This window comes from Rhamphochromis sp. 'chilingali', assembly GCF_963969265.1.
Source record: "Rhamphochromis sp. 'chilingali' genome assembly, chromosome: 2".
In the NCBI taxonomy this organism is placed as follows: domain Eukaryota; kingdom Metazoa; phylum Chordata; class Actinopteri; order Cichliformes; family Cichlidae; genus Rhamphochromis; species Rhamphochromis sp. 'chilingali'.
Window position 1 is genome coordinate 25,154,976 of NC_137930.1, and position 13,243 is coordinate 25,168,218.

Genomic DNA, 13,243 nt, shown 5'->3' on the forward strand with positions numbered 1-13,243 from the left:
AATGGGAGCGCGATAAAAGAAATGTGTATTTTCCATTGAGAGAAAGCCTAATGTGTGATAATATAAAGAACTGATGTTAGAGGACAGGAGAGGAAGATGAGAGTTAATTTATGTTGTGAAAACACTTGGAAAAACAAATTGAATTATAATCAACTTGTGTTATTCCAAGTATGAAAATTTTAAGCTGTTTAGTGAATGCTAAACAGCTTACTTGGCAGTGAGCACTGAGATGGATTGGTAGAGCTAGTGGTAGGGTGCAGACAACCAAGTAAAAAAGGTAAAAGAGCATGTATAGATTTTCTTTTACTTATGTATTAATCACATTATTTTATTGTATGATGCCTTGGTGCCACTGGATTTTAACATGTCTGACACCCATACTGTAAGACAAATGGTGGGGGTGTAGTAAGGAAGTTGGGGGGAAGAAGACCACTCCACAGGAAGAGTCTTTTGTCTCTTTGAGGACTCTGGGAGGTAGCAAGGGAGTGTGAACCTTAAGGTGTGAAATAGCTGCGTACTGCCTTTTGTTCCTGGAGAAGGTATTTAACTGAGAGCCATGCTAGGCTCAGGGAGACTCTGCTGACCGTCTGCCCCGCGGTCATGCTCTCCACAAGCTTGGTTTTCTGTTCTTTGTGTGTTTGGATTAAAGAATGTTAGCTACCGCTCACTGCTCGTCTGCAGGCTTTATTTAAATGGAAAACTCCCACAACAACAAGCATAAATGTGGCTTTTCTTTAAAGGAAAACAATCAAAGAAGAGTTTGCTGTTGTCTGTTGATGACAGGCACCTTTAAGTGAAATTCATTATAGATTATTTTTTATTATTAATGATTGATCAATTTCAGCAACCGTAGCGGTTATCAATTTAAATTTATGCTGGTCATGCTTTTTATTTTCACTCATAAAATGCTATCTTTTGTATTAATTTTGTACTTGGTGAGAATGCTGCCATGATAGCTCGTGTAATATTCTTAAATGTTGTTGAATAAATTGTCTAAATCCAAACCCCCCCCCCCCCCCCCCCAAAAAAAAAACAGGTCAGCTGATCACAGCGTGCACACAAAGAAAACTCTACTGGGGCTCACAATCCAAATCATCATGCTACACTGGATCTTAGCCTAACCCCACCTATCACATCCCGTTTAAACCCTTGATCAAAAAGCATGTTTACTGGTGCAAGTTTTTGGTCTCTGTGGATAATTTTCCTCTTAACTGGAGTCATTGAACTCAACCTCTCTGGTGTGTTTGCACCTTTGTTGCCTTTTGCAGCATTTTAATTATCTGACAAATTACATGTCCTGCTGTTGCACTTCAAAGCCTTTGTTTTAAAGTTTTGGTAAATGAAGTTAAAGTGTATACTTTAGTGTTTATTTGTTAGAGCACTTTGCAAAATTCTGGAGCTACCTCTCATTTCCTTATGTTTTGTTAGGAAAATGGATATATGTGCAGTGATTTATTGAAACATAAACATACATGGAAATACAGCATATTAGGTACCACCTTTGTTCTTCAACACCGCCTGAAGATTTCTTGTAATTTCTTTAAGTAGTCTTTAGGAGTAGTTCTTCATGGATATTTAAAGCTCTTCTTCGGATGTTGGCTGTCTTTTGTTCTGTTTACTGTCAAATATGATCCCACACTGCTTCAGTTATGTTTAGGTTTGAACTTTGGGGAGGCCAATCCATGACTGATAATTAGTACCATTGCGTATGTTTCTATCCAGGTATGGTTTTACCGCATTGGCAGTGTATTTAGGATCACTGTCATGCTGAAAAATGAAGCTGTTGCCAATCAGATACTTTTCAGATAGATGCTTTCCACCACTGGATGAAATGCAGTCGAAACCATGACACAGCTTCTAGTGTGTTTTACAGATGGCTGTAGACACTCGCTGTTGTTCTTCTCTCCTGACCTTTGTACTTACTAATGCTTATTTTGAACTAAAAATGTCAAATTCGTATTCATCAGTTCATAAAACCTGTTGTCACTGATTTTCAATCCAGCTCTTGTGTAATTTGGCATATCTCAGCCTTTTCACCCTGTTTGCTGTCCTTAAGAATGGCTTTGTGGCAGCCAAATAAAGGGCCAGATGCATCTCTCGGGTCTTGTATCCGGTCTTTGCTGGATTTTCCCTTGTCTTTTTTCTTAAGGACATGACTTTCAGATACTGTTCACCTGAGGGGGGTTTCTTGGCCTAACTATTTTCTTTTATCTTCCACTAGTCTAATTACTTCATATTTTAAGGACACATTGCACACCATGTGGAGATTTAGCAGGTTTTCAGGTGTTAGCTCTTTGGGAATCACAATGTTGGTGTAAAAATATTATTTTATGCCCGTAAAACTGTGCTATCTTTGGCATTTTTCAAAGACTGAAGGGAAGAAATTTAAAGAAATGACTATGAGCTTTGCAACATGCTGCTAGTGACAAAGAACTACAACATACACTTATTAAGTGAATTCTTCGTTAAGTTATCTGCTATGTACAGACACATTACTGATTCATCCCTCGAGTTAGGTGCCTTTTAAGTGTATTAGCAAATGCGACATTCCTATAAAGGTAAGGACTGGACTGAAAATGAGCAAAATAGCAACAAATGTCCAAACAAAAAAGTCTTAGTGCTCAAGACCACCTCACAAAATGAAAAGAAAGTCTGGCTGGAAAATAAAAAAATGAAGACTTTTGCAGCTTAATGTTTTTAACATCAGACATGTGCTGTGTGTTGATCCTGTGTGGTTTATAAATCCATTTTGATAATCACACTTGCCAACATTTTCTAATAATCCACTTAAAAAGACAGCCCAAAATGATGATTTCCCTTCTCTGTTAAAAACAAAACAAACAAGAAAAAACACAGATAATATTGAAAAAAAAATTCATCAGCTTGCAGGTTAAAAGTAAAACACAAAAATTAAATAAACAAAATCATACATGACTGAATGAGTTGATGATAAAATTTCCACCTACTTAACTGGGTGTTGTCGTACTGAAAAACAACCACTGCAGGAAGCGAACATCTTTGTTGGCAAGTAGCAAGTTCTCTGACGTGATTGGGGAGATCAATAAATTATCACATTTTTCAGTGTCCTAACAGGCCTAATTGATATGCAGACAACACTTTTCATCCTCCTCTTCCATTTAATTAGTAAATTCAGCTGTGCAGCTGCACTCTGACCAAGTTGGATATAATTTGCTTCCCGTTACTGCCATCACACAGGCCGGTCAGAAACAGCAAGGTCATTTCATCTCTGGATTTAATCTCAGATTTTCCATGCTACACATTACAGTATACTGTTGTTACATGCCACACCACATTATTTATATCATTTTAAACATTGTGTGATCATTATAACACTTTTTTTTGCAAAGTATTTATACTGTGTCCTTTAATATAAGAATATGATAGGGAAAAAAGCAACAACAAAAAGAGAGAGCACGCTGTAACATTTGAAATGTGTTGACTCTGCTGCAGAGGCACAGATGTGCACACAGAGAACACAAAGCAAGAAGCATAACATCTGCTGTGCAAACTAAATAAAACTGGATTAAAGACGGTGTAAACAACAGGCAGCTCATCTGTTATCAGTTCAGTGTAACATGTTGGTAAATGCAGTAGACAATTTTATTAGAAAGCTGCATTAACATGACTTCTTTCTTTCTTTCTTTCTTTCTTTCTTTCTTTCTTTCTTTCTTTCTTTCTTTCTTTCTTTCTTTCTTTCTTTTCTGCCTGGATAACCAGTCTTTCCCATTATGTGCAAATTTCCAAAAGCCAGTGGAAGCAAGAGAAACCACAGCACAGAAAAAGCAACATCGAGCCAACTGCCACAGTATGATTATTTTTCTGCAGCAATTATATTATGCTATCAAAAATAATTTGATGACTTAAGCCGCATATTTATCAAATACAGGAAATGTGGGCCTTAGGGACCAAGCTGATGAATTTAATTTTGCACTACACAAAGATTAGCTCTGACACCAGCCCCCCTGGTGCAAACAACCACCTTTGTGGTTTCCAAATGCAATTTGAACTCATGGTTTAATGTGCTATTCATATCCAGTAAAGCTGCACCCGTCTGACATGTTCTCTGTCATTTTTGATTAAAAGCTGAAACCCTTCTGATCTTATCTCCTGTAATTCACTGGAAATATTACTATTAAACAAATAATTACAAACATTTTTTTTAAATATTAACATTTCTTTTCAAACAGCACTGTGGTCCATGACAGAGTAGTCTAACCGTCTGATATTTATGAAATCTGCTGCTGATATGCCCCCTCCCCCCGTGTTAGCAGAGATTCTTATCTTTCAGCTCGTGGCACATGGCAACCCATAGAAAGGAAATGTGCGGATCTAAGTAGCCACAAAAGTAGCTGCATGCACTCATGCTTGCCTTAGCCTGGTTTGGGTCCTCTGAGTTTTCGCCGCTCTTGGCTTAAATGATCAGCCTTTTACACAAATAAACAGGTGCTACTCCCACCTAAACACGACTGATCGTGCCATTTAACAGATGTGATTCCTAAGAAAATGAATGCACATTTTCATGCTACCCAGGAAATAAATCACCTGAGATTCACCCCCATCCCGTTTTATAACCAATGACTGCATTACCACGAATGTTTAGGTGGAATGGTTTGCTGGTGAGACCTGTGTTTCCACTTGCGCTCAGGATGAGTCAGTAAGTGACACTAAATTAATGACAGAGGATGCTCTTCACTAGTCAATTACAATACCACGCTGGCGGCACAGTGATTGGCAGGCACTCCAATGCGATGATGGCACTTGAACATCTTCCGCAGCTCGGTGCGGAAGCGGTCGTGAAGCCAGGCGTACAGGAAGGGGTTACAGCAGGAGGAGCTCATGGCGCACAGGTGGCACAGCAATTGGATGAGCAAAAAGTAACGCTTGTTAATGAGGTGAATGTCAATGTCTCTCAGCACGTTGAACACGTGAATAGGAAGCCAGCACACCGCAAAGGCAGACACCAGGAGAGCGACCAGGCGAAAGATCTTTCTTTTGCGAGCCTGCTGAGCGCCTGCCTGGTCCTGCGTCCTGTGGCCTGGAGCAACGCAGTTCCTCAGTTTGACAGTGATGCAGAGATAAGAGACAAAAACAGCCGAAAGCGGGAGGACGTAAGTAACCAGCAGGGTGCTGTACGCATAAGCACGTCTTTCTTTTTCCTGACCCAACCAGAACTCCTCACAGATAGTGAAGCCTTCCTCTTTGAATTCAACATGATAGGTGTGGGTCACTGCTGGAGCTACCAGGCCACAAGACAGAAGCCAGATCCCAGTAAGGACAGAGGCACAGGTCGCCACAGAGGTCCGCTTCTTCAGGGGGTGAACTGTTGCATAATATCTGCAATGAATAAGGAATAGTACTTTATAAAAAAGAAAGGGAAGGTGCTCATGCTTAATTAATGAATGGCTATTAATGCAGTCGTGAACTCCTACAATTATAATACTCAAGCTCATTGGCAGTGGCGTTACTTAATATTGGCTATAAATGTTAAGTTGAATCATTTTCTCATAACCAGTTACTTTGCATTCGATGTGCTTCACTGAAGGACAATCAAATTTGTTAGAAAAGACAGAGTGGACTCCGTGACCTGCACAGTCCACGAGGAAAAAGAGTGAATTATTTATATTTTACACTTTAAAACTGAACCCAGTTGTGCATCACAAAATGACAGCAGCATTATATTCTCTGTAAAAGTAAAGGGACTTTTCATTTCATGTTAATGTCTTCCCCTTAGAAGGAGGAGACATTGCAGAATGCAAAGTACAATTGAAAACTTAACCAAAGATCAATGAATTTTTCATGGGTCCAGTGAGCAGACCTGTTCAAACCTGAGGTCTGTTGCATGTCTCAGGGGTTTAATGATGAACACTCTATACAGCTGAATAATTATGTTATGTCTGGGTCTGGAGCTCATGTAAATGAATTAATGCATTCAGTGGAAAATCTTTATTGTTTAAGTGTCACCTCAATGAAAAGGAAACACTCAGTAATCAGTCTCCCTTCATATCTGCCTAATTTCTAAACTAATGTCTCATTTCCAAGTAATCATAATGAGTTATAATTGCAATTTATAATCAAATTTACAGTTCTCTCATATATACTGTGAAGTATTTGTTCCTTTCCTGATGTCTTTCTATTCTTTTTTTACTTTTTTTTTTACATATTTGTCACACTTTGTCCATGTTTCAGATCATGAAACAACAACAAAAAAATGCAGTTCTTCATGAGTTTCAGCGCTTTTGCTGTTAATGAAATTAACAATTGTCACACTAGAAGAGCAAAAGTGAGACAATCCCCAAAACAGGACTGGTTTTACATCTTTTCTCACATTTAGGATCAGTTTCACTGCTGGTAGCCCAAGGCGATACCTGGACCCAACAGAGGTAGCACAGGTAGTCCAGCTCCTCCAGGATGACTCATCAATTTGTGCCATGCCAGAAGCTTTACTGTGTCTTCCAGCAGTCTGAAAATCATGGAGGAGACTTCAGGAGTCAGGCACATACTCTAGTAGAGCTGGATGGGGCTGTAGAAAGCGCTTAAACCATCAGCAGGACCAATATCTGGTCCTTTGTGCAAGGAGGAACAGGATGAGCACTGCCAGAGCCAAAGCCCTACAAAATGAACTCCAGCAGAACACCAGTGTGAATGTTCCAACAATCAGAAACAGACTTCACAGAGATGCCCTTAGGATCCGACATCCTCCACAGTATTTACTGCCTGGCACCGTGGAGCCCAATTTACATTGGCCATAGAATATCTGAACTGGCAGATCCACCACTCGCATCCCGTGCTTACAACAGATGAGAGCGGGTTCACCCTGAGTACATGTGACAGACGTGAAAGGTGTCTGGAGAAGCTGTGGAGAAGGTTATGTGGCCTATAACCTCGTTTAACATGGCCTGTTTGATGGTGAGTCAGTGATGGTCTGGGGAGGGATGCACAGACCTCTGTAGGCTGGCCAAGAGCAACTTGTGTGCTATTAGGTATCAGGATGAAATCCTTGGACCCATTGTCAGACCCTACATTGGTGCAGTGGGTCCTGGGTTCCTCGTGGTGCATGACAATGACAATCCACGTCATGTGATGACAGTATGTAGGCAGCTCCTGAAGGATGAAGCAATTGATACCACTGACTGTCCCCCAGGCTTGACTAACTTAAATTCAATAGAACACCTCTGGGACATTATGTTTCAGTCCATCTGATTCTGCCAGGCTACACCTCAAACTGTCCAGGATCTAGGAGGAAATCAGGACTTCAGCCATCTTCTCATTCGGAGGATCCCTCGACATTTTCAGACATGCATACAAGCGTGGGATCTGTACAAACTGCTGAACACTATTTTAAGTTGCTGCAATGAAATTTCGACAAAATGATCTGACCTGCTGCATCAATTTCTCATTTTGATATTTGGGGTGTTTTCAGGGTCTGATCATTTTTATTTCCATCAAATGATGCGGCAGCCTTTTGTACCAAACACATTACCCAGTCCATATCAGTGTAGATATCTAAGAGGGTTTTTTTTGCCATTGAGATGTGATGCGTTTTCAAGCCTTTCTAATTGTCTGTGAGATATATACATATATATGTACAGAGCAAGAGAGAGAAAGAGGGAAAGACAAAGGGAAAAACATTTAAAACAATTCAAATAATTCAAATCTTCAATTTTGATCTAAAGAAGATCTCATATGCCACAAGGAGCACTCACCTGTCCACAGCAATAGCAGTGAGTGTGAAGACTGAAACATACACTGTGACAGGTTGGACGAGAAACACCAGATAGCACATGGTGCGCCCGAAAACCCAACCATGAGGGTTGAAGGCGTAGGCGAGAGTAAAGGGGACGCAGGTGACACACATGAGCATGTCAGAGAAGGCCAGATTTCCAATGAAAAAGTTGGTGACGTTGTGCATCTTTCGGGTTCGGCAGATGACATAAAGAAGCAGGTAATTCCCAAAGACACCCACCACCACGACTAGAACGTAAAAGGGGATGATGAGAGGTTTGAAAGTTTGCAGCAAGGCCACGTCTGCAAACTGGGAGCTGCGGTTGGTGGAGTTGGTTTGTACTGCAACTTCATAAATGTGCCCATCAGTCTGTCTTTCTAGCAAAGATGGTTGTGTGCTTCCAGTCAAACCACTGTGATTACCCTCCATGGGAGCAGAATCAGTCTGCCAGTAACTGCACTATAAAAACAAAAAACAAAAAGCAGTGAAACGACACGACATTCTAACTTTTCCAAAGGTAAAATCTCAATTTTATCCAGTCAATCCAAGCTCCATTTTTATGCATTATATTAATTGATTAAAATGTTGCTTCCCTTTCCGGTTATTGTCACATGCCATCTAGCAGAGAAGGAATTGCAAGTTAATTAATTAACAGGAGGAAACATTTAAGCGTAAAATTAAATTAACGACTTCCTTGTTTTTGTGTGCCTGAAAAGTGGAACCAGGAACAGCTTCACATGTGTAAGGTGGGACCGAACACCTCTTTGCTCCGTGGTTCGAAGACTTGTGGAAGACTTAAAAGAACTGCAGATATTTAACTAGTAAAAAACTGTTTTAAATCAGCGAGCCAAAACTCGCTGATTTATCATCATCGATGTTAAACCTGTCCTTGAAGCTGACAACTGGAACACCACCAGATGGAATGAAAAAGAAATGAAGGAAAACAAATGTACACTAATTTATCAATCAAACTAGCTCTTCTAGGCATCATGTTGAGTTTACAAGGCTGGTAACCTCCTCAAAATTGCAATGGGCTGCCATTATATGGATGAAAATTTCTGAATTTCTACATATTAAATCTCCTGTGCAAAATAACTTCACAGCCTGATTTTGAAGCCAGCTTGCTGATGCAATGTGTCGTGTAATTATCTAAATGTAGTAATTTGCAAATAGATGATGAAACAGAAGCCCCTCTGCAAAGCAGTAGTGTTTTGAAATGAAGTCTAAAAGGAGCGCAGTCAGAATCGATGAGGTTTATTATTGTGGTTGTTTTGTTTTTGCACATAATTTCATGAAAATATTTCTGTCCTTTTTACCTCACCAGATTGCATCATTTGCAGCTGCAGCACAGACTGTGACTTTCTGTACTCATTCTGTTCTTTTTACACTTGACACTTATACTGCTCTTTAGTGTAGCAGTACACCGAATAACTAAGGACTGAACTGTACCTTGTCAAGGCCTTTTTTTTTCATTCAATTCTGCCATTGATGCAAAGGACTGATTCTGACAGCTTATCCTAATGTTCACCAAGAGTGTGAACAAATGAAAAGATTGTAAAATTTGATCAGATTTCCTCCATAGTTTGCTGGTACTTGTTCAGGATTTTGTTCTTTTCAGGTACAATTGAATACAAGTCTCTCCTTTGAACCTCTTACAGATTTCGGCAGTGAAGAAATTATGCACTCCATAATTTGTATGTATCACAGGGCTTTTTCATGCTTGTAGAGTGCATTTTCTTTCAGTGACGATTTGCCAAATGGATGTTGACAGGTCTAAAAGACTGACCCTGGTGCTTTAAATGTGGTTAAAAAGATCAGGGCCCGTATCCCTAAAGATTCTGAGAATCCTCTCAGAGAGCTCCTAACTTAACCTAAAAATTCCTTGCCAGGAGTTTTAGCTTAGAAGTGATTCCAGAACATTTTCAGTGAACTCTGAGCAAGGAATGGATGGAAAATCCTATCTTAGTGAGGAGGTGTGGTTGACCCCGTTGCTAGGTATGAGTCATCATTTCAAAAGCCGTGATTGGTTGATCCTACAAGTTTGATGGAAATGAGCTTTTGGTGATAATGAGCAAAGGATGTACCCTCAAATCAATAAACATATTATACACTCTAATCTTATGCTGACTGTAATTGTAAATAATATTTCACATTCAAGAAAATATCTGGAAAATGAATAGTAAGCTGTAGGGGTTATAGCCATTAGAACCTAAAATATGTGAAAACTTAAACTCATTACACCCTGTTCAAATAATGATTCGTGTCTTATTTGCTCATATAAATATCCTAGCTGGCATATTTTGTACTTTCACTCCCATATGGACCCCGTTGAAAACGAGATGGCCTATCTCAAGAGGCTGTCCTTAATGAAGTAGAAATCACAACGTTACAAGTCCAGTGTGGTCTTAACGAGGGTAACATGGCTCAGCTTTTAGCAATGTCTGTGATTGCAGACCCAAGTCATCACTGCTGCATTGTTGCATTTTCCCGGTTGCCAAATACCTCGGGGTTGTGATTACTTTCGTCTCTGGTGTAATAGCGTTGTGGCGTCGAGTTGGTGAAGTAATTGCATCTCTAAGGAGATCCACCACAAACATGATTCCTGCACGATCCAATCTGTAGCATCTCAATAATTCCCTGTCATCCAGTGTTTGCAGGACATCTCTCCTGCCTCTTCTGTTGGCCATTTTGTGCAGCTGCTTAGGGGAACTCCTAAGCCACTAAAAGTCCTCTTCCCTGCTCTTAGCAGATCTCGCCTTAGGAGCCCTTTTAAGCGCTAGGAATCTTGAGGAATAGCTTTTATATTAACTGGGATTGTCGTGTCACTTTTAGGGGAAATTCTAAGAAAACGTCATGACTCTGAGAATTTTCTTAGAATTTGGCCGCTAGGAGCCACTTTTTGCACAAAGATTCTTTAGGGATACGGGCCCAGATCTGCACAAATAAAAAGTACTTTGCTCCCCCAAATTACTTTCCACACAAATGAGGCTCAAACCAAATGACATAGTAACCTGAATGTGAATAAGGAGAAAAAATGATGGAGTCTTGTGCACCAAAAGAGCTCCAAAGGGACAAAATATAAAGTGCTATCAATAAACGTTGTATAAGTGAAAAAAGGTAAACAACAACAAATTAAACTGCTATTATATGCATTTTTTTATGTTTAATAAAAGCATTTTAGAGAACTTTCAACAGCTCTTATGTGGATGAAGGTTTAATGTTATTGTCTCTATATCTAACCCAATATTAATGCATTGATTTGTTTGGGTTTATTTTACATCAGAGCTTTGTAGGAACCCAGAACCTGCTGCAGGGTTCCTACAAAGCTCTGATCTCAGGTGAGGAGCTTGTCTTGCTTTACAGACGGGCAAATAAGCTCTCATCTTTCAGAAAGATCACTTCTGACAGAATTCTGTGTATTGTACTGTACATAGGGGTATCAGGGTTTCACAGGTTTTTGGTGATTCTCAGCTGATGATGCTGTTGGAGTTCTTCCAAATACTTCTCAAAATAAGGCTTTATGTCTCTTTCATCTGCTACCTATTTTTGTTTCGTGTCCAAAGCTCATTATGTTGTACATCTGCAGAAGAGCCCGGATATAACAATATAACAATAACCGTATGACTGTTCCCACCACTAACACATGACCCTACGCTGTGTTCACTGCATCATTCCATGTTTGGCACTGATCACCACCTGCACTCGTGTATATATCATGTATATATCTATCTGTCTACTTAGCACTTTTAATTCTTATTCTCATTTTTATTTTCATGTCTATTTAAGATTAATTTATAACAGTATGTTTGCACTGAAGCACCGCAGCAATTTCCTAATGTTGTAAACCCGCTCAACATTTGGCAATAAAACCCTTTCTGATTCTGATTCTGATATCTAGAAACATCTGCCTGCTGCAGAATTTCTGCCCGTGAGAGTCTTCGCTAATGCAGGGTGACCACCACCTTGTGTCCTGTTGCTATGCTGATGTTTTTCATTGTGTAAGATTTCAGATAACCCGCCAGCTCTCCAGCAGCCTCATCTTTCTCATATGTCCATCCCAGATACAGGTTTGTACACCCTTCCAGCACTTCTCATTTACTAGTGTTTTGTTATTTATTTAAAAAAAATTAATTTAAAAAAATGATAATTAAAAAAAAAAAAAAAAAAAAAAAAATTATACATATATATATATATATATATATATATATATATATATATATATATATATATATATATATATATATATGATTTCTATTTATCTAACTATCTCACTCTCTATCTAAAAAGATGCCAATTTCTTCTCATTCAGATATTTGCAATTTACATGATTACAAATCTAAACTTTTTGACAGACTAATAGATATTTCATATCACTGTTCCAATATACTTTTTTTTAGCGTTAGATGACATACACAGGTCTTTTTGGTTCCTTTGTGTTCACACACTCACCCTTCAACAATACAAAGCTTCACATGTCCATGCCAGCACTTATTTGCAATCTGATTTTATGTTAGAAATCCAGCTGTAGGCCCTTGGATGAAAATGCCAAGAAGCATCATAAAAGAGGTCTGGCATGCAAAGCTATTAGCTCACAACAATGTATACCTTTATATGCATTAATTGAAAAAAAAATGTGGATAAGCATGCAATTGCCATATATATATATAATATTCTGAAATTACCTAACATAAGCCCCTACCTGTGAGGCTTGTGTTACATGTGACTGGAAAAGCTTGAAAAACAGGAAACACTCGTTTCTGTTCTAATTACATATTTTTATGCACTTGGAAAAAGAAAAATGTTACTACTACTGCTTAAGGTGCAGCTGAAAATAAAATAAAATAAAAAAGAATACAATAACATGAAAATTCCTTAAAAAACAATCAGCTGATAACCTACCTGTGCTGCTGTTTCTCAGTGCAATGACGAGTTGAGTGTGTGAGGAGTGTGAAGAGCAGACCTTCCTTGTGTGCTTCTCCACGGTGAGTGAGCTCGGGCTGAATGCAGTTTTATAAAGACAGGAAGAGAGAGTGCGCGAGAGAGGAGGAGAAAACGGGGGGAGAGAGAGTGGGTGAGAGAAATGCCAATAAGATAGTTTAGTTCCAAGTCTAGGTTGGACTTGCCACAGACTTTTGATCTTCAACACGTTAGTTAGCGGTCTGACTGAGAGATCTGGGAATGGTGACAGTTAAGATAATTAGAGCTGTGTTCACAGGCATGTGCAGGACTCGCTATGACAGTAGTTTAATTAATTGCTTGCTGAACTGTTTGTTTACACGGTTGCGTTGCCAGTAACCTTCTGACTTAACACACAATCAAAGTGCTGATTGTCAAAAAGATCAGAAAAATGGAAGCTGAAGCTGGATTCCTTCCAATCCTGCTGGAAAGGGGTCTACAAAAGCCCACGTAAGACAACAGCAACGCATGTTGGCTGCTACACATGCAGGTCTGCATGTCAGCAGTATATGAAGTATCTCATGTAAAAATGAGTTATTAATT

The 13,243-nt window shown here is 39.3% G+C and overlaps 1 protein-coding gene across 1 annotated transcript; it reads right to left on the minus strand.

Annotated features, from left to right (window-relative positions):
• Positions 1 to 3,318: 3,318 nt before the first annotated feature.
• Positions 3,319 to 12,716, minus strand: prlhr2b (prolactin releasing hormone receptor 2b). Its single transcript, XM_080865170.1, has 3 exons — positions 12,644 to 12,716; positions 7,725 to 8,203; positions 3,319 to 5,355 (listed from the first exon to the last, which is right to left on the minus strand). The coding sequence occupies exons 2-3, from the start codon at positions 8,171 to 8,173 to the stop codon at positions 4,722 to 4,724; spliced, it is 1,083 nt and encodes a 360-aa protein (XP_080721296.1). The 5' UTR covers positions 8,174 to 8,203; positions 12,644 to 12,716; the 3' UTR covers positions 3,319 to 4,721.
• Between the last annotated feature and the right edge of the window lie 527 nt (positions 12,717 to 13,243).